The following is a 15,872-nucleotide window of genomic DNA, read 5'->3' as shown; positions in this document are numbered from 1 at the left end:
GGGACCTCGGCTCTTTATAAACATGGCCGTTAAGTCCTTTACAGCATCAGGTACTGCGTTTGGCTGAATTAGTTAGACTTTGAGGAAGCCACTGAGGGTAACTAGCACAGTAACAGGTGGAAAGAAAATGTAGACACACAACCGGGGGCTCTAAATTATTTACATTGTTTTATCTCTGCGTGGGAACGACATTTATAAACTTAATGTAGTACTTTAAGCTAGCTAGCTAACGAAGCTAACGCCGACGTCTCAACGTTAACTTGTGTCAACTTTTTCAGCCAGCGAGCCTAATCTGCTACTTGACTGCTTATCGAAATGGAGGAGTGCCTTCGGTCGCCCAGTCTGTCTTGATGAATATTTCACACCCGGACATCTCGGATTTACTCAGCTAAAGGCTAACCCAAACTTTCTTGGAGGTTTCCTTTTGGTTTGTGTCTTTTTTTCCTCACTGGCAGCAGCCGAGCGCTTGCCAGGCGCCCGTTCAGAAACATCACCGAGAGGGCGGACATAAACAATGTTCTCTGTCAAACCCATGAAACCAACCTTCAAGTGTTATCTTCCTCCTGTACAGGTATGTATTTGCTTGCGGGTTGTGTTTACTTGTCACGGTGGATGGTCACAATACAGTGTCAAGTAATTTCTTGAATTAATTTTAGGCTAAACTTGTGACTGGGGTGTTGCGGAAGGAAAGTTGATATTTGACGTGTTGCCAAGATTATAATAAGAAACACTGACTTCTTGTGTTGTATTGGTAGCAAAGCACAAAAAAAACTGTTTTAGTATTTAGAGTTTGCAACAGTACCCCGCTGCAAAAAAGCAGAAGGATGTAGCCTAACCAGACTGCATTTCCTATGCTACTTCAAAGTTAATGTTAACTGAAATGTCACTGGGTGGCAAGAAGTGGCAAGCGTTTTCTTCCTGCTCCCGTAAAACTTGGAATTGAAACCTGTATGGTGAATCTGGCAGCATTTGGAGAAGGAGAATAATTACTCAGCTATAATTTGGCTTCCTCTGTGGATTTGGCATGCTTGTTTTGCCAACAGGTGCATGCACTTCTGCAGACAGCAAGTGAAAGGGTTTGCTTACAGATGCTGGTTGAGCAACCCACACAAAATCAGTGTTTGTATGGGCAAGGTCAACACTAGTGTTGGGAAGTGTTTTGTATTTAGGTAACATTTTTCCTTTGACATTCAATGTATTCTAATATAAAATCAGCATCATAATGTCATGGGCATGCTCTGGGCTTGGTAGTCAATTTTATTTATAGAGTCATGTTATATTTTTGTCCAGGTATATGCTTCAAAATAGGATCAAATGTTCCACAAGTATTGCAGATTTAATCAACTTAACCCAGAACTGAACTGTGAAGTGAAGACACTGCTCAGTGGCATTCTTCGTTTTTCTATGGACTTTACACTTTTTGAAGAGATGGGTTGTTACCTAGAAGCTCTACCACTTTGCATGTGTAAGGAAATATGCTTTGACCATTTAATTTTCTTTTTTCATGTAGAGTGCAGTTGTAGTATTTGGTCAAGATTTTTTTTGGCTGTGCATGCCAGCATATTAAATATTAAATAGAACAATAACTGAGGTTAAGGTGCTGACCTTTTAGGTTTAATTTAAGGATATTTACATCTACATCTGTTGACCGTGTTGAAGCTGTATTCCCTCTTATACATAATCCTAAGTGTAAAAAAATTCATTCCTACAGTCCCACCCTTCACACTCTTAAACCTGAAATTCAGCACTTTTTTTAGTCATTCATTCACTTGCAATCAGTGTGCTGTAGTGCAGCTAACAATGAACAACACATGGCTGCCCAAATACTTATGTAATGTCACTGTATATGTAAGTGTGTGAGCAGTATTAATGGATGCTATATTAAAAGCATTTGTTGACTGCAGTGTATCTTTGGATCCTTCCAGTATTGTAAACAGAGCCTGCAGCAGGCTTATCGTCACTGATTGCAGTAACTGTTTATGCAACATGAATTCACCAAAAGAAATCATGACAGTTTCAAAATGGTTTTATGACAGCCACAGCTGAATCTTAGGTGTGTTGGGAATTTGCAAGCCTTATTAAAAGACTTCCCTTATTTAATCAGTTTTACACCTAGAAGCAATTAATATTTCATGCTTTTTCCAGCCTCTCCACCTTGTTATGACACCTTATTTCCATAATTCATTAACCATCTGTTGAGTTGGTGTTTAATTAAATCTGATGTGGCTTATTCTTTTTCTGCAGACTAATGTGAAGGAAACTATTGAACCGCCTATCAAAAAGTTGGAGCCTAAGTTACTTCCAGGTAAGTTTATTTTGTGCATTATCCTAAGAATAGTTAGCACCAAAAAAAGTTTGAGGTGTTTGATCAAAAAGCAGATGAGTCAGTGTTGCATTGCCTTACACTGCTAGGGCTTAAAGACTAGATCTGATTGTGAATGATTGGCTGAAGCTCATTATTTGGACTTGGATAATAAGTCATCTTATTTATGTTTCACATGGCTGGTAGTGTTTAATTAGACTGGTCTAACAAGCCTTTCAGCTCATGCAAACATGGCAATCAGTCTCAACCTAAGTAAATTCAATTAGGTAATGTAATAGATGAAAATTGTAATGCTCTGGAAAGTCAACTGAAATTAGCATTTGTTGCAGCTTGAAAAATTATTACCCACTGCAGAAAAAGGAGACATGAGAGGAGGCTCCACAATGCTGTGTAAATTTATGAGAAACCTCCCGTTTTTATAGAAATTTTCTCCATCTTGAGTGGGTTTGTGCCCTCTTTACTCTCTATCTGTCTCTGCTTCCACTTGTACTGCTTTGAATATACCCGTTTCCCTCCCAGAGTTTCTGTAGCAACTGTAGTCCTTGTACTACTGGTTTCCAGTCTCTCTTTTTGAACTGTTGAATTATCAACTCAAAGTTCCAAAAATGACATTGGTGGGAGCAGATTGTATTTTCTATCTATATTTGACTTTAACAATTCAAAAAGTTAAACAGGAACAAGGGAATTAATTTGTGGACATTACTACTGGATACAAATTTTAAAATGATTCATTAAAAGGGCCATTTCCTTTTTAAATTATCAGGAGCATTGGCAGTTGGTAATTGTGAACCATCAATCGTCAATATATTTGTCAGTCAGCAGAACTCTGCCTGCTGTTTACAGTTACAGACTGCTGCTCGGTTGTTTTCTTAGCTGTTTTCTCACATTGCAAGTGCAACCTCTCATGAGGAATTAGAAACCGCACCCCTGCCAGTGATATTTGCATAAGCAGCAGATTGGTGTAAAGTGGTCTTTGCAGCCCAGTTCCTCTTCTCCATGAAGTAGCCACTTCTGCCAGTCATGGGAACTACCTTTTTTACAGGAAACAACTGCTTGAAAGGGTTATGATAAAAGTTGATTTAAGACATGAAATTGTTAATTCCTTTAAGCTGTGCCAAGTAATGCATATTTTAGCATTATCATGCCAGAGTCTTACAGTAAGCACAGCTAGTTAAATGACTGGAGCAGCAGGAAAGTCTTCATGTAAATTATTTATTTTGGTTTAAGTCTGAGACATTGACTTGGAAACCTCATGGGAGTGGCTTGACACGCCCTTTGCATAGTGTCTTGTTGTGTGTTATTTTAAGTAACTATGCAGAAATGTCTTTTGAAAGTAGAAACTCTTGAACCATACCTTAATTTTAGTTTCCAGACACTTTTTAAGGTTTTTTCTATTTTCAAACCTGCTTCACTTAAGTGAAGTGCATCAAGGCCACAGTCAACATGAAAATTGGAATTGACTACCTGTGTAGTCGCTGGTAAAACAAACTTTCCATCCACTCCCAAGCAGCATTTACTGTTAGGGGTTAAGGGTTGTTGCTCCCTCACCATCCTGCTTTTGGAGCTGGATTGACAAACAGGTTCCACTTCCACGAATCCATGATCAGCTTCCTTGTTGTTAACATACTGCACATTTGCTGAATGCTGTTCAAGAGGCAGAGCTTTGAAGTGACTGTCTGTAGGACACCACCCTGCTGCCCCAGTTCTCATCTTTTTAAAAATGCCTGGGGCACCTTTTTATAGCTACATTTTGCCTATGCATAAATTGTGTTGTCATCGTGTTAAGAGACAAGGGTCATGTTACTCATAAAAGATGGTATATGAGAAACTGCTCTTTAGACTAAAGCTGAGACAATATCTATAATGTGACTTACTTGTGGCACTGAAGGTCCCACTTATCATCAAAGAAACTATGGGTGTGTGGAACCACTTGGCTTTTTTCTGCCCAACAGGCACCTTCAGTAATGTAGCTTCACCTTTTTAAACCATTTGACTTTTGGTATTGCAACATAGCCTTTCACAAACATGCTACACAAAGATTACAAGATGTGATATGTGTAAACGACCTCAGCTTCCTGCTAGCTTTCATATCTATTGATATACAAAGATTTTATATATTTTCTGCTATGCTTTTGAAGAATCACAAAGTTTATCACTGCCATGTTGTTTTTGAGAGGGCAGCTAGGTTCAAAAGCCATGCATTTGCATTGTGCATTTTTGTGTTAGCCTTAAGCATATTAAGCTTAACCAAGATTATTTAGGAAGCTTATGAAATGTTGCTGTCATTTCTCTTCCTGCCCACTAAAACAAAAGGGAAATGTTAATAAAACAAACAGCACATTGGTTTATGCTCAAGAGATCATATCTGTTAGACTAGTTGAACTTGTTTTTTTCCTATAACAGGTTTTGATGTCAATTTAAAGCATTTGACGACTTGATTAAGTTTCATCCTTTGCAGTCTTTGTTCTAATAAAAGGCAATAATAAAAAGCAATTATCTTTGATAGGTTTTATTGCAAAGCAGTGTGTTTCTAAACCAGACATATATAAATAGTAATTATACATCAGAATTCAAATAACAAGCTTGAAAATAAATTGTGTAAATGATAATAAAACACATAATACATTTTGGCTTGGCTATTTAACAAATCTTGAGGAATAGGAAAAAGGACAGCAAATACCACTTTTCATCATGGTAACAGGATTCTTCTAAATTCATTGCAGAACAGTGCAAGTACTGAATCTGTTTTCTTTACTTTTTCTTTCTAATTTTCAGTTTCTATGTGCTTCATTGAGCTGTAGTAGTTGACTGTAGACTTTACACACACTTCATTCGCACAAAACATCTTTTTTCTGTTTTGTTTGTCACCAGGGGAGATAGTAGTTAATGAGGTAAACTTTGTGAGGAAATGCATCAGCACTGAAAGCAGCCAGGATGATCTTTGGGGGAAGTTGATATGCACCAACTTTAAGGTCTCCTTCATCCCTCAGGATGCCCCACCTAAACAGGTATGTGTGTGGACTGTGGTTTTTAAAGCAGTTAAACTGTGCATTGTGAATGTTTAGCCATTCTTGGGAGTAATTCAAATCCATAGTGCTGTTTTAATGCAGTTGGTTAGAGGTCTTGTCATTTTGGTACCATAAGTGTGAAAACAAAATGTTTTAACTTCCTCTTACAGCTCTTAACAGTGTTAAAGTTTTAGCAGGCTTGAAAAGGAGAAGGTATAATTTTTGCTTTACGTTTGCACCCACTGGTGCTACCAGCACACTGCTGAATAGCTTTAATGCTTGTATTTCCACAGCATGGTTGTATGTGCAGTGCATCTGGCAAGGAAGAAGGAAAACTTGTGTGCTTTCCTGCACTACATTGTCAATGATATCGCACAAGAAGTGAGAGAACAGACGTCATTTCCAGCTATGCTGCAGATTGTTGCTGTGATAAGAAAATGGAACCTGATCATTGCTTGGCCTGAGGAAATTAACTCAATCTGCCAACCAGTATTTCAGACGATATTTTAGTGAGTTATGGGTGTAATAGAACTGCATACAGAATGTCACATGTACATTTTTATTGTTTGCTTTTACCACAGAAGTCCCAGTTGTCCCACCTGCTGCTCGGAGAGCACGACATCCCCCTGACCTGTCTGGAACAAGTAGTTACAGGTACATCTGGTGCCAATGTTTGTAGTGGCATTTTTTTGTGAAGAAGTATTTCACAGGTTGCTTCTGCCATCACAGAGATATGTTCACTGACTTTCACATATATAAATCTCGTAATCAGAGCCCAAATGTTTTATCTGTCTGATCAGTAACCAGGATACTGCAAACTATTCATTTCCTAATGATATTGAATAAATAAAAAAGCAAGCTAATATTACCATTTTTGAAAGTGTATTTATCAGATGTTTAATATTACACAGTCAAATATCTGTTGATAAAATCAAGCAGCTCTTAAAGCGCTAACATCCAGCATCCTAACCCAGTCATTTTATAAGAGTGCTCTGCACTCAGAATTAAAGTTAGATGGGCCCAGTCCTCTCCTCATTAATCTTTGACAGCTTGGGTGACTGGTCTCGTTTGTTGTTCATTCCTGGTCAGCAATCTGATAACAAGTGATGTCACAGCTAAGGCAGTGTTTAGTGGCAGTGCAGTCTGGCTAGGATTAGCCTTGTTTAAATATCTCATAGCTGTCGATTGCTGACAGTGCAAGGGCAACTGCCCACAGCAAGAGTTGTTGTGTTACAGTGATGAAGCATGAGGCTTTGTTTTACTCAGCTTGGTTTATAACCTGTTAGAACTGGGCTACTAAAGACAACATTACAATTATCGGATTTTCACAAATATAGGAGCATCAAGAAATAAAATGAATTTGACTCTGCTGATAAGTGATATTTTGGCGTTATTGCTTGTTTCTTCATACAATATGTAATCTGTGCCATAGTTTACACCTTGAATTTACACCTGGAATTAAAATCTATTAAAAGATCTATTTTGGTATATGTTTAGGTAAAGGTCATGGATTACTGTTTTGTATAAATGCAGTACATAAAAAAAGATTGAGCGGAGATACATGTTGAGTGTTTTGTATGTGACCTTAATACCTGTTGTCCAAAAGGGAAGCTTTAAAATTCAATATTGCATACCTAAGTTTTGACATGTGCATAAGTTTTCTATTAGTATTTTGTTTGTTCCTCACAGTGAATGATACAAAGGGGAAAAAGAAAGTGTTGGGGTCAAATCAGAAGCTGAAGTTTAACCCCACTGAGCTCATCCTGTACTGCAAAGACTTGCGCATCATAAGGTTCTGCTTTGATGAGGCTGGGCCTGAGAGTGCCAAAAAGGTGAGTGATGCCTAAACCTTTTCCAGTTTATTTGAGATCAGTAAGATCTTGAGTTTCAGTAACTGGATGGCTATTTCAAAGCTTTTAAAGTATCCGCTTAGTGTGGATATGGAGCTTAAGTCTACCACTAACTTTGGAAAAAAAAAAAAGAAGGAATTTGTGAATGAATGGATGAAAGAGTTAATAAATAAAATAACAAAAATAACCTAACTTAAATTTAAGGGTATTAAAGCCACTATGTGAAATTTCTGATCACTGACTTTGGCACCCCCTGTGGTAGCATCAAACACTAAATGCTGCTACCTCACTTCCCCTCTGATCCCCTGATAACTACTGTGCAAACTCTGGCTCCAAGTGACATCAGCAGTTCAATATTGCAGCATCGGTGTCTGAGATTGTTCTGGTTAATTTTTTTTACAGTGGGAGGAAGTGGAGATGCATCTTCATATACCTCATTGGTTTTCACCACAATTAGTTTGTGCCGTCACAATAATTTGTAAGATGCTTTAATCATATGAAATTCTACACACAGTGACTTCAGCATATAAGTAATAACTTTGAGTCAATACCTCTTGCTCAGAATTAACCATTCCCTTTTCTCAGCTTCCTCTGCCCATTTCACTGTTGGTTGTTGCTGACCAAACCTTTCCTTTCCTGGCTACGTGAGCTCACTACATACACATGCTACACGCAGTGCTGTGACCACTTCCTCAGTAACAAGGATATTTATATCAAACAAACTTTTATGTGCTACTCATTCACCCTCCACCTAAGAGCATTTCAGTGTGGCCATTAGCCAAACAATGAATAAGAGACATTGCAAACAATGCCATTCAAGGCAAAGGAAACTGAGAATGATCTAGACTGTAGACACAACTGGCAGCAAGACTCTGACTCATCTCCTGCTCAGAGAGATTGGAGGGACAGATGTTTCATTCTTCAAATTGTAGCTCAGTTCAGTAGGGTCCAAGAAGGTCAATGTGATGAGATTGATTTTATGGTTGGCATACACTAAAATGTTGCATTTTTAAGTAAGGCTGGAGGATGGTGACATATTAAATATCATTAATGTTTTAGACCAAATACCTCAATACCATTATATATCAATATAATGTTTTGTGTGAGGATATCTTAAGAGGACTGGTGATACTTTCAGAAGACAGCTACCCACAAGGGAAATTAAAAGAAATTATCAGTAAAGTAGACTCAACCATATAGAGGCATTCACTTTAAAATCAGGTAAAAGCATCTCGCATGCATAGAAATTGGAGCTGCCCACCTTTTAATGTAGCCAGGAAAACACACATTTCCTCGTTTAAAATAGTCATTTGTGTAGTGGGTTGAATTATTGTGATAACTAACAGTAGGTTTGGACTGAATGTACCTAGACCTTTGAGGTCTTTTGGGTAATTTTGGAAAATGTTAATAGAAAGACAAAAAACAAACCAGGAAGTTGTCACCTTGAACACAGCCTGCATGTGAACATGTGACTATTTGATAGGTTTACTTATTCACCTCTAAACACAGCCGACAGTAACAAAATTAACACACAGACTTTTCATACTCTGTAAGCATTGATGCAGTGTTAGGGAAACAGTGGAAGTAAATTTGTATTTGTGACTTGAGACATGAGTGCAAAGTTCTTGGCTTTCTGTTGTTTTACTACAGTCAGGGAGCTGTATATCTCTTTATAGTATGCCAGTGAAAAGCACATGAATGTGAATGCACACAGTTGCAGTTTTGATCTCCTCTCATGTCATCTGGGAGCAATTTTTGTGTAGGTTTTAGAGGACTAGGAGTTCCACAGCACATACCTACAGCAACATTACAGGCTGGTACTGCATTGAGTAGGTTCTCTTTACTTTGAGTCTTACAAGTCTCTATTCACAGATTAATTTATTTTGAATCAAAAGTGCAAAAATATTATTTTGTGTATCCTACTGCATTCAAAAGAATATAGAACACTAAATAGAAATGGGTCTATCCTCCCTCACTCCTTGTGAGTCTATTTATGAACACCATGTATGTAATTACAGTGTGAACCTAAAATGGGGCTCAGGTCTTTTTTTTTTCTTTGTGACATATGGAATTAAGCCAGTCTATAATAGCCTAGTTTGCCATTGGAAATTACAGAGTTGGGAGCAGCCTTGACTACACACACACACACACACACACACACACACACACACACACACACACACTTTTCCTGTGTCCTCTTGTGTTATTCACAGCTTTACAACTGAATGGACTGCTTTGTGTGACTCTAGAGGGGCCACAGAGAGATTCAGTCCTGTAAACCCAGAGCAGCAGCCTGTCAAACATTTACTTTCCCGGGTTTCACTTGTTCTTGTGTCTGCATGGTTAAAGAACATGCCTCAGAATTCATTTAGCACTCTGAGTGAACCCGAGTTGGGGAACCGATTGGTTGTGATGAAACCTGATCTGCCTTGATAATGTTTGACTCCACCATTCAAATGTACTTTTATTTTATTATACTGTATATCCCATAAAAGTGCCTTCTTTTTATTCTAGGTTTGCCTTGCTATCGCCCACTATTCCCATCCAGCTGATCTTCATTTGTTGTTTGGCTTTGAGTATCAAGGACGGCGATACCATGAATCTAAAGGTGCCATATTTCTTTCACTGTCTTTCTCTGTAACCGTTAATCAACTATGATTCGCAAATTTAACTGTCCACATTTAATATATCTACATTACACAAGAAATAATCTCAAAGTGTATTTATGTTTCCAGAGGAGCGAGTCAATGGCTCCACCCCTCGAGGAGGATTACAGACCCCTATTTTTGACCGTCCATCTGACTGGGATCGGGAGATCAAAAGAACGGGTGCTTCAGAGTGGAGGGTGTGCTCCATCAATGAGAATTATGCCATCTCACCAAGGTTTTCAGCTCACTTTCTTTCTTCTTTTTTTTGTAGGCAATTTATGATGGGCGTTGTAGGCAAAGCAAGTCCGTAACTCCTACAGTTGGCCTTAGTTGTTACGGACACTCTAAATTTCACTCGTTATTCATACTTGGTATTTTTTGGCAAGACACTATATTTACACTGTGCGCCTTTTTGCTTATTTCATGAGTGACTTGTCAAGAAAAAATGTTGTGAATGTCTCAGTGTAGCCTGCAAGTTTATTTTAGACAATACATGCTATTCATCTGAGTTCAGTGGTGACATCATAGTGGGTTTCACAGTAAGGATTGAACAGTGTTTTATGTGGAATCGGAGAAAAGACTTGCATAATAGTAGCTTGCACCAAACTGTGCAAATCACGTGGGGCTGAAACAGTACTTCCGTTACATTTTCTACGTTAAGATGTCACTTTCTAACTGTAAAGCTGAAAGTTGTGGGAAACATGAAAATACATTTTCTTAGATGTGTTTTCCTCAGTTTATTTGATAATAATTTTATAATCTTGTTTGATTTCTGTGTAACACCAGTCTCTCTTTAAACTCCTCTTCAGTCTTCCAGAGTATACTGTGGTCCCAGTTTCTCTGGCAGATCAAGATCTAAAGCGGCACTCACTATTCTTCACTGATAATCGCATCCCTGTGAGTATCTAGGCTCTCATATCTCCATTAAATGTGTGCCCTTTGTCAAACTCTGCTTAGGACCACCTTTCATTTTTCCCTTTCAGTTATTTGTTATAACTATACTCCATATTATACAATTATGTTATTTTGTTAATAAATTTAAGGGCCACCAGTGTAGTCATCTGTAATCCCTATCTGCCAAGTCCAAGTAGCATCCAATTCAGTTGATCAGAGCATCTCTTTTACTTTATAACTCATCGATGTCTGATTTATTTGCCTTCTTTTTCATAGCTCTGGTGCTGGAATCACCCCAATGGGAGCGCTCTTGTGCGCATGGCCAGCATATGTGATCCAGCACAGCAGAAGAAGATTGAGCAGAAGTAATGCTTCTTTGCTTCATTCAGATTTAGAACATGAATTAGACATGATGTTTTTACTCTCTCTTACTTACTCTCACACTGGAATTCAGTATCTGCCAGCAGATGGTTAGCTGCAGCAGTGGGATATAAAAGTGATGAGATTTGTCATTATTTGTTTTAAATTTTGTCATATATTTTTAGTTTATGAGACAAGACATCTCTAATCCAGTCATCAACATCTTCCTTGTGTTGTGGTAGGGTCTTTAATGCCATCACAAAAAGCCACCCACAGCGAAGTGATGTCTTCAGGTATGATCTGGACAAGTGCCTACCTAACATCCAAGACATCCAGAGTGCCTTTGTCAAAGCTAGGCAGATCTGTGTTATAGGTGAGCCCCCTTGCAAAAGTAATATTCAGCTTCTGTGTACAGTCAAATCAATGCACATTTCTTTGATGTGGAAATAAAATGAGTTTCTTGAAATGATTTGACTGTTTTCATTATGTGCAGATCCTTTTGAGGAGTCTGAGGAGAGGTGGCTTTCCTCCATTGAAAACTCACGATGGCTGGAGCACGTAAGGTGTGTAAACAACCTGACACTGTATGATAGCTCTATAAAACTACCATTGTTATAGTAGATTAAGATGATATTAAAATGTCATTTTATATTTGTTTGCGGACTACATTTATTCATGTTTCTATGAAACGTCATTGTATGTATCTTTAATATTTCTGTCTTTTTAGTGCAACTATACACTCATGAGATGAGTTACTTGTTTGGTCAGCAGGATTATTCAGCCTTGAAATCTTTGCCCTGGTACCCATCTGGCATTTTGAGCTGAGTAGCACCTGGCTACTGTCATCTGCCTGGCTAGCCTGTAATTAGTTAGTTTATTTCAGTGTAAAGGTACGGAGGCTAAGCTGGGTACTAAGAAAATAACACATGTTTTTCAAAGTCAGTTAACATGTATGTTTGTACTTGTGACCTAAGGGCTGTTTTGAAACAATCAGCTGAGATAGTCTACTGCCTGGATGGAAAGAATGCATCAGTCATTCTCCAAGGTAAAACATTCTCTTTTTGAGTTATTTTCACCAGTCATTTGTTCCCATTGTGTTTAAAGCCAGGCAGTCATAAAGCAACACCTTTCTGTACTCTTCACTCTTGCATGGTGCATGAACGAGTGTTCTTGGTTCATTATTTATGATATTCTATGTTTGGTTTTAAATAGATTATGCATACCAGCCAAAATACATCTAAAAAAATACTGTGGTCAAATTAGAATAATTTAACTTTTTTTTTTATTTCAATCTCATCAACCTTGAAAATACTTTCCTTGCAAAAAGCCTGTTTTAAGATTTTGGTTTCTCTGATTCTACACTTGTACAGAGGAAGAAGACAGAGACTTGAGCTGTGTAGTGTCCTCATTGGTGCAGCTCATGTTGGACGCTCACTATCGCAGCCTCATTGGCTTTCAGAGTTTGGTGCAGAAGGAGTGGGTGATGGCTGGCCATCGCTTCTTGGACAGATGCAACCACTTAAAAAGGAATGACAAAGAGGAGGTATCTGGCAAATTGAAATGAATCCAGTCATAGGAGAGCTGACCTAATGATTTCCTGAGATACTCATGATTCTTGGTGTTTGTTTCTGTTCTCTCGATCTAGTCCCCACTGTTCATGCTGTTCCTGGACTGCGTGTGGCAGATAATGAACCAATACCCAGCAGCATTTGAGTTCACAGAGGCCTATCTGACAGTACTGAGTGACAGCATGTGGATCCCCCTCTTCAGTACTTTCCTCTTCAACTCTCCCAAACAGCGTGCACAGCACTTAATGGTGAGGGATACATGCATATGATTGCATTCTTATTTATTTAGTTTAATTTAATACATATATTTATACGTGAAAATGCCACAGTAAATCAGTGCTGTTTTTTTTTTTTTTTTTGTTCCTGTACACCAAATGCAACAGATTCAACTATAATCTTGAATATGTTAATTCACATTTTTGAATATGTTTAATTCAATTAAATGAGAGTAAAACTTTGGAAAGATGGTAGTTGATGAAATGAAAGCAAACAAAGATTTGTACACAACAAAAACAATATCTGATTTGTGTTTGTTTAAAAGTTTAACTTGTAATAGACATATCAGAATGTTAAAAAAAAATCTGTGTCTGTGTGAGGAAAGAGTAAGAGTTAAAAAACATGTTATAATTCCAGGTGATGGGGTGTAACAAAGCAACATGTTTTTGTGGCATCACTTCATGTTGGAGACTATAACATTCAGCTTGCGGTTAGGAAAGTAACCAATAAATCTGACAAAAGCAAATTATGTTTTTTTTGTTTACCTTTATGGATTGTCATCTCAAGTCTGGAAGTTTTTACATGGTGTACAGAAATGTTTTTTGTCTAATACTATGTACAGAGAAGGAATGATGTTGTCTTTACTCTGCAGGACTTTGCCAAGAATAAAGCCATCCCTCAAGGAGAAGACCAGGTTTTGTATTTCCCTCCTGTTTGGGACTGGTCACAGCAGTTCTCCACCAAAAACCAAACCCTCTTTAACAACCCCATGTACATAGGCAAAGGAGCTGCCTGTGTTCAGAATGGGGAAGTGAAAACCTTCAGACGCACAAAGGTATGTAACTCACTGAGCTTTACAAGTTTATAAGAGCAGTAACAGCAAGTACGTTATGAAATGTATATACCCTTTTGTGTTAGACTTAAATTTCAGTTTAGGCTTTCAGCCTGGGTTTTATGGTTTTTCAGCCATGTTAAATGAAAAGCGAAAGGTCTTTACTTGTCATTCCTCTTTATGGTCACCCATCTTTTTGGTTTGTTGAACTAATAGTATTCGCTGCTCCATAGAATTCTAATTTTCAAGGTCAGAATAGGATCAATAATGATGTGTAGATATTTTTGATAAAGGTCAGCTCAATCTTCTGCCCTCTTACAATTCAGGCTGGTCGGTATTACTGTTTTTTGCTTGCATTCTGCTGAAATACATAGAATTTCTGATGGAGTAAATGTTTAACATCGGCAGTCCATCCAGTCAGCAGTTTTTGTTTATTGCTGCTGAGATTTTATGGGCAGCCTGTTGTGGTTTCATCAGCAGTTTTAGAAAACACACACACAGAAGAGGAACTATCATGCAGAAAATAAATTGTTCTTTTTGCTATAGTCGACGTTTCTAGGCCATAAGGATTTGATAATGCAGGTGGAAAGGGGAGAACTTGGATTGAGTGATCCTTGGCTGTTAAGTCTGCTACTGCAGTCTGTCACAGAGATACTTAGTGAAAATAATCCAACGCTGTGTCCTTCTTCCAGCAAAAAACCTACAGTTCCACATTGCGAGGAACACCAGCCTCTTTGCGTAATGGACTGAAAGGTGGAGAGGATGCACTGCCACGACGGGGCTCTCTGGTGTCGGAGCTGAAGCCTGATTTCTCACCAGTGAAAGATGAAAGCCCATCAGAGCGCTTTTTCAGGGACTGGTTCTCTCAACCTGCTGACCAGCAGGGCCTCCTGATTCCCTTGCTCATGCCCTCACATGTGGCTCTTTGGAAGCTCTTCTTTCTTCGCTGGGTTCCTGAAGCCTGCATTCCCAAAGGAGGCCCCATCACCGCCTACCACAAGCTCTCCCAACTGGTCGATGAAATTGAGATACTGCAGAGCCAGCTCAGGCAGTATAAGGGACCCAGTCCGGGCACCACGCCCCTCCCCAGCCCAAGTGGCCCCCCTTTAGACCAAAGGAGAATGTATTTTAAGGCCTCTTCTCCGAATGACTCCCCTACACCTCCAGACTTCCTTACCTCCTCCTTTCCTTTCACCCCAATGGGAAATCTGTGCCGCCGCACTGTCCATGGGACGCCCATTAGCAAATTTCTGAATGGGGCAAGGATCTGGCTCTCAACAGAGACTCTTGCTAATGACACTGTCTGAGGATGTGGGGCTTTCAGGCTCACTTTTCTGAGCCCAGTACAGGTCTGCTTAACAACTAATCATCTTATTTTCTATTGCGTCTTTCTTAAATACCAAGAAGGAAAATGAGAAATAGAAAAATGTTACTTTGGACTTCTGATTTTTAATTATTTATAAGCTAGAATTTGCACCATTGATGCTGCATCAAAATCTGAGGTAATTTCTAAACTAAAGTGTTGTCTATCGTCCATTACAGCTGAGGAATTCAGATTCACTGAAGTGCATCCTCCTTATTGGCCAGTGAGTTGTTACTGTGAGCTTTCCTCTGACTGTGAATGATCATCATCTTTATTATAGATGCATTTTCTTGTCTACTCTTGTCAACTGCTTTTTTTTTTTTTTGCTAAGCTTACTTTATGACCCACACAAGGATTGCTTTTCAAGATTTTAATATTGAGTTGAGATAAGGTTGAGAACTCCCTTTCTAAGACTTACCTGTGATTTACTGCACATTTTAAATAATAATTGAAATTCAACTATTTAAGTATGTGTATAACAGCAATGCTATCAGTTGTTCTTGCTTTGATTTCTCATTGGACAGTAGGACTTCTTCACTGTAATGGAATACTGATACTTGAAATTAGAAAATGCTCCTTTTTATTGCAGCAGCAATGATGCAATTCACTGAACACTGATTTCCCAATACTCCATTAATTTGTGCCTTCCAGGAAATTTAATTGAAGATGTAATGTTTACCTGGTCTTTTTTTCAGAAAGAGGGACAGAAAATAACACTGCTAACAAGTATTTACTTTGTGGTAAAAAACAAAAAGGATCTGGCCTGGTTGAATGTAACAGGGCGTTTTTTTTTTTTTTTCTGGGGGGGGG

At 38.5% G+C, this 15,872-nt stretch overlaps 1 protein-coding gene across 1 annotated transcript; it reads left to right on the top strand.

Annotated features, from left to right (window-relative positions):
* Positions 1-15,872, top strand: mtmr10 (myotubularin related protein 10). The gene is made up of 16 exons (XM_056377310.1): positions 1-571; positions 2,245-2,305; positions 5,195-5,331; positions 5,913-5,985; positions 7,021-7,163; positions 9,696-9,789; positions 9,917-10,064; positions 10,639-10,726; positions 11,000-11,088; positions 11,326-11,456; positions 11,577-11,646; positions 12,058-12,128; positions 12,454-12,626; positions 12,729-12,899; positions 13,520-13,702; positions 14,392-15,872. The coding sequence occupies exons 1-16, from the start codon at positions 515-517 to the stop codon at positions 15,004-15,006; spliced, it is 2,304 nt and encodes a 767-aa protein (XP_056233285.1). The 5' UTR covers positions 1-514; the 3' UTR covers positions 15,007-15,872.

Source organism: Seriola aureovittata, chromosome 1, assembly GCF_021018895.1.
Source record: "Seriola aureovittata isolate HTS-2021-v1 ecotype China chromosome 1, ASM2101889v1, whole genome shotgun sequence".
Classification (NCBI taxonomy): Eukaryota; Metazoa; Chordata; class Actinopteri; order Carangiformes; family Carangidae; genus Seriola; species Seriola aureovittata.
This window is presented reverse-complemented; position numbering and strand designations above follow the sequence as displayed.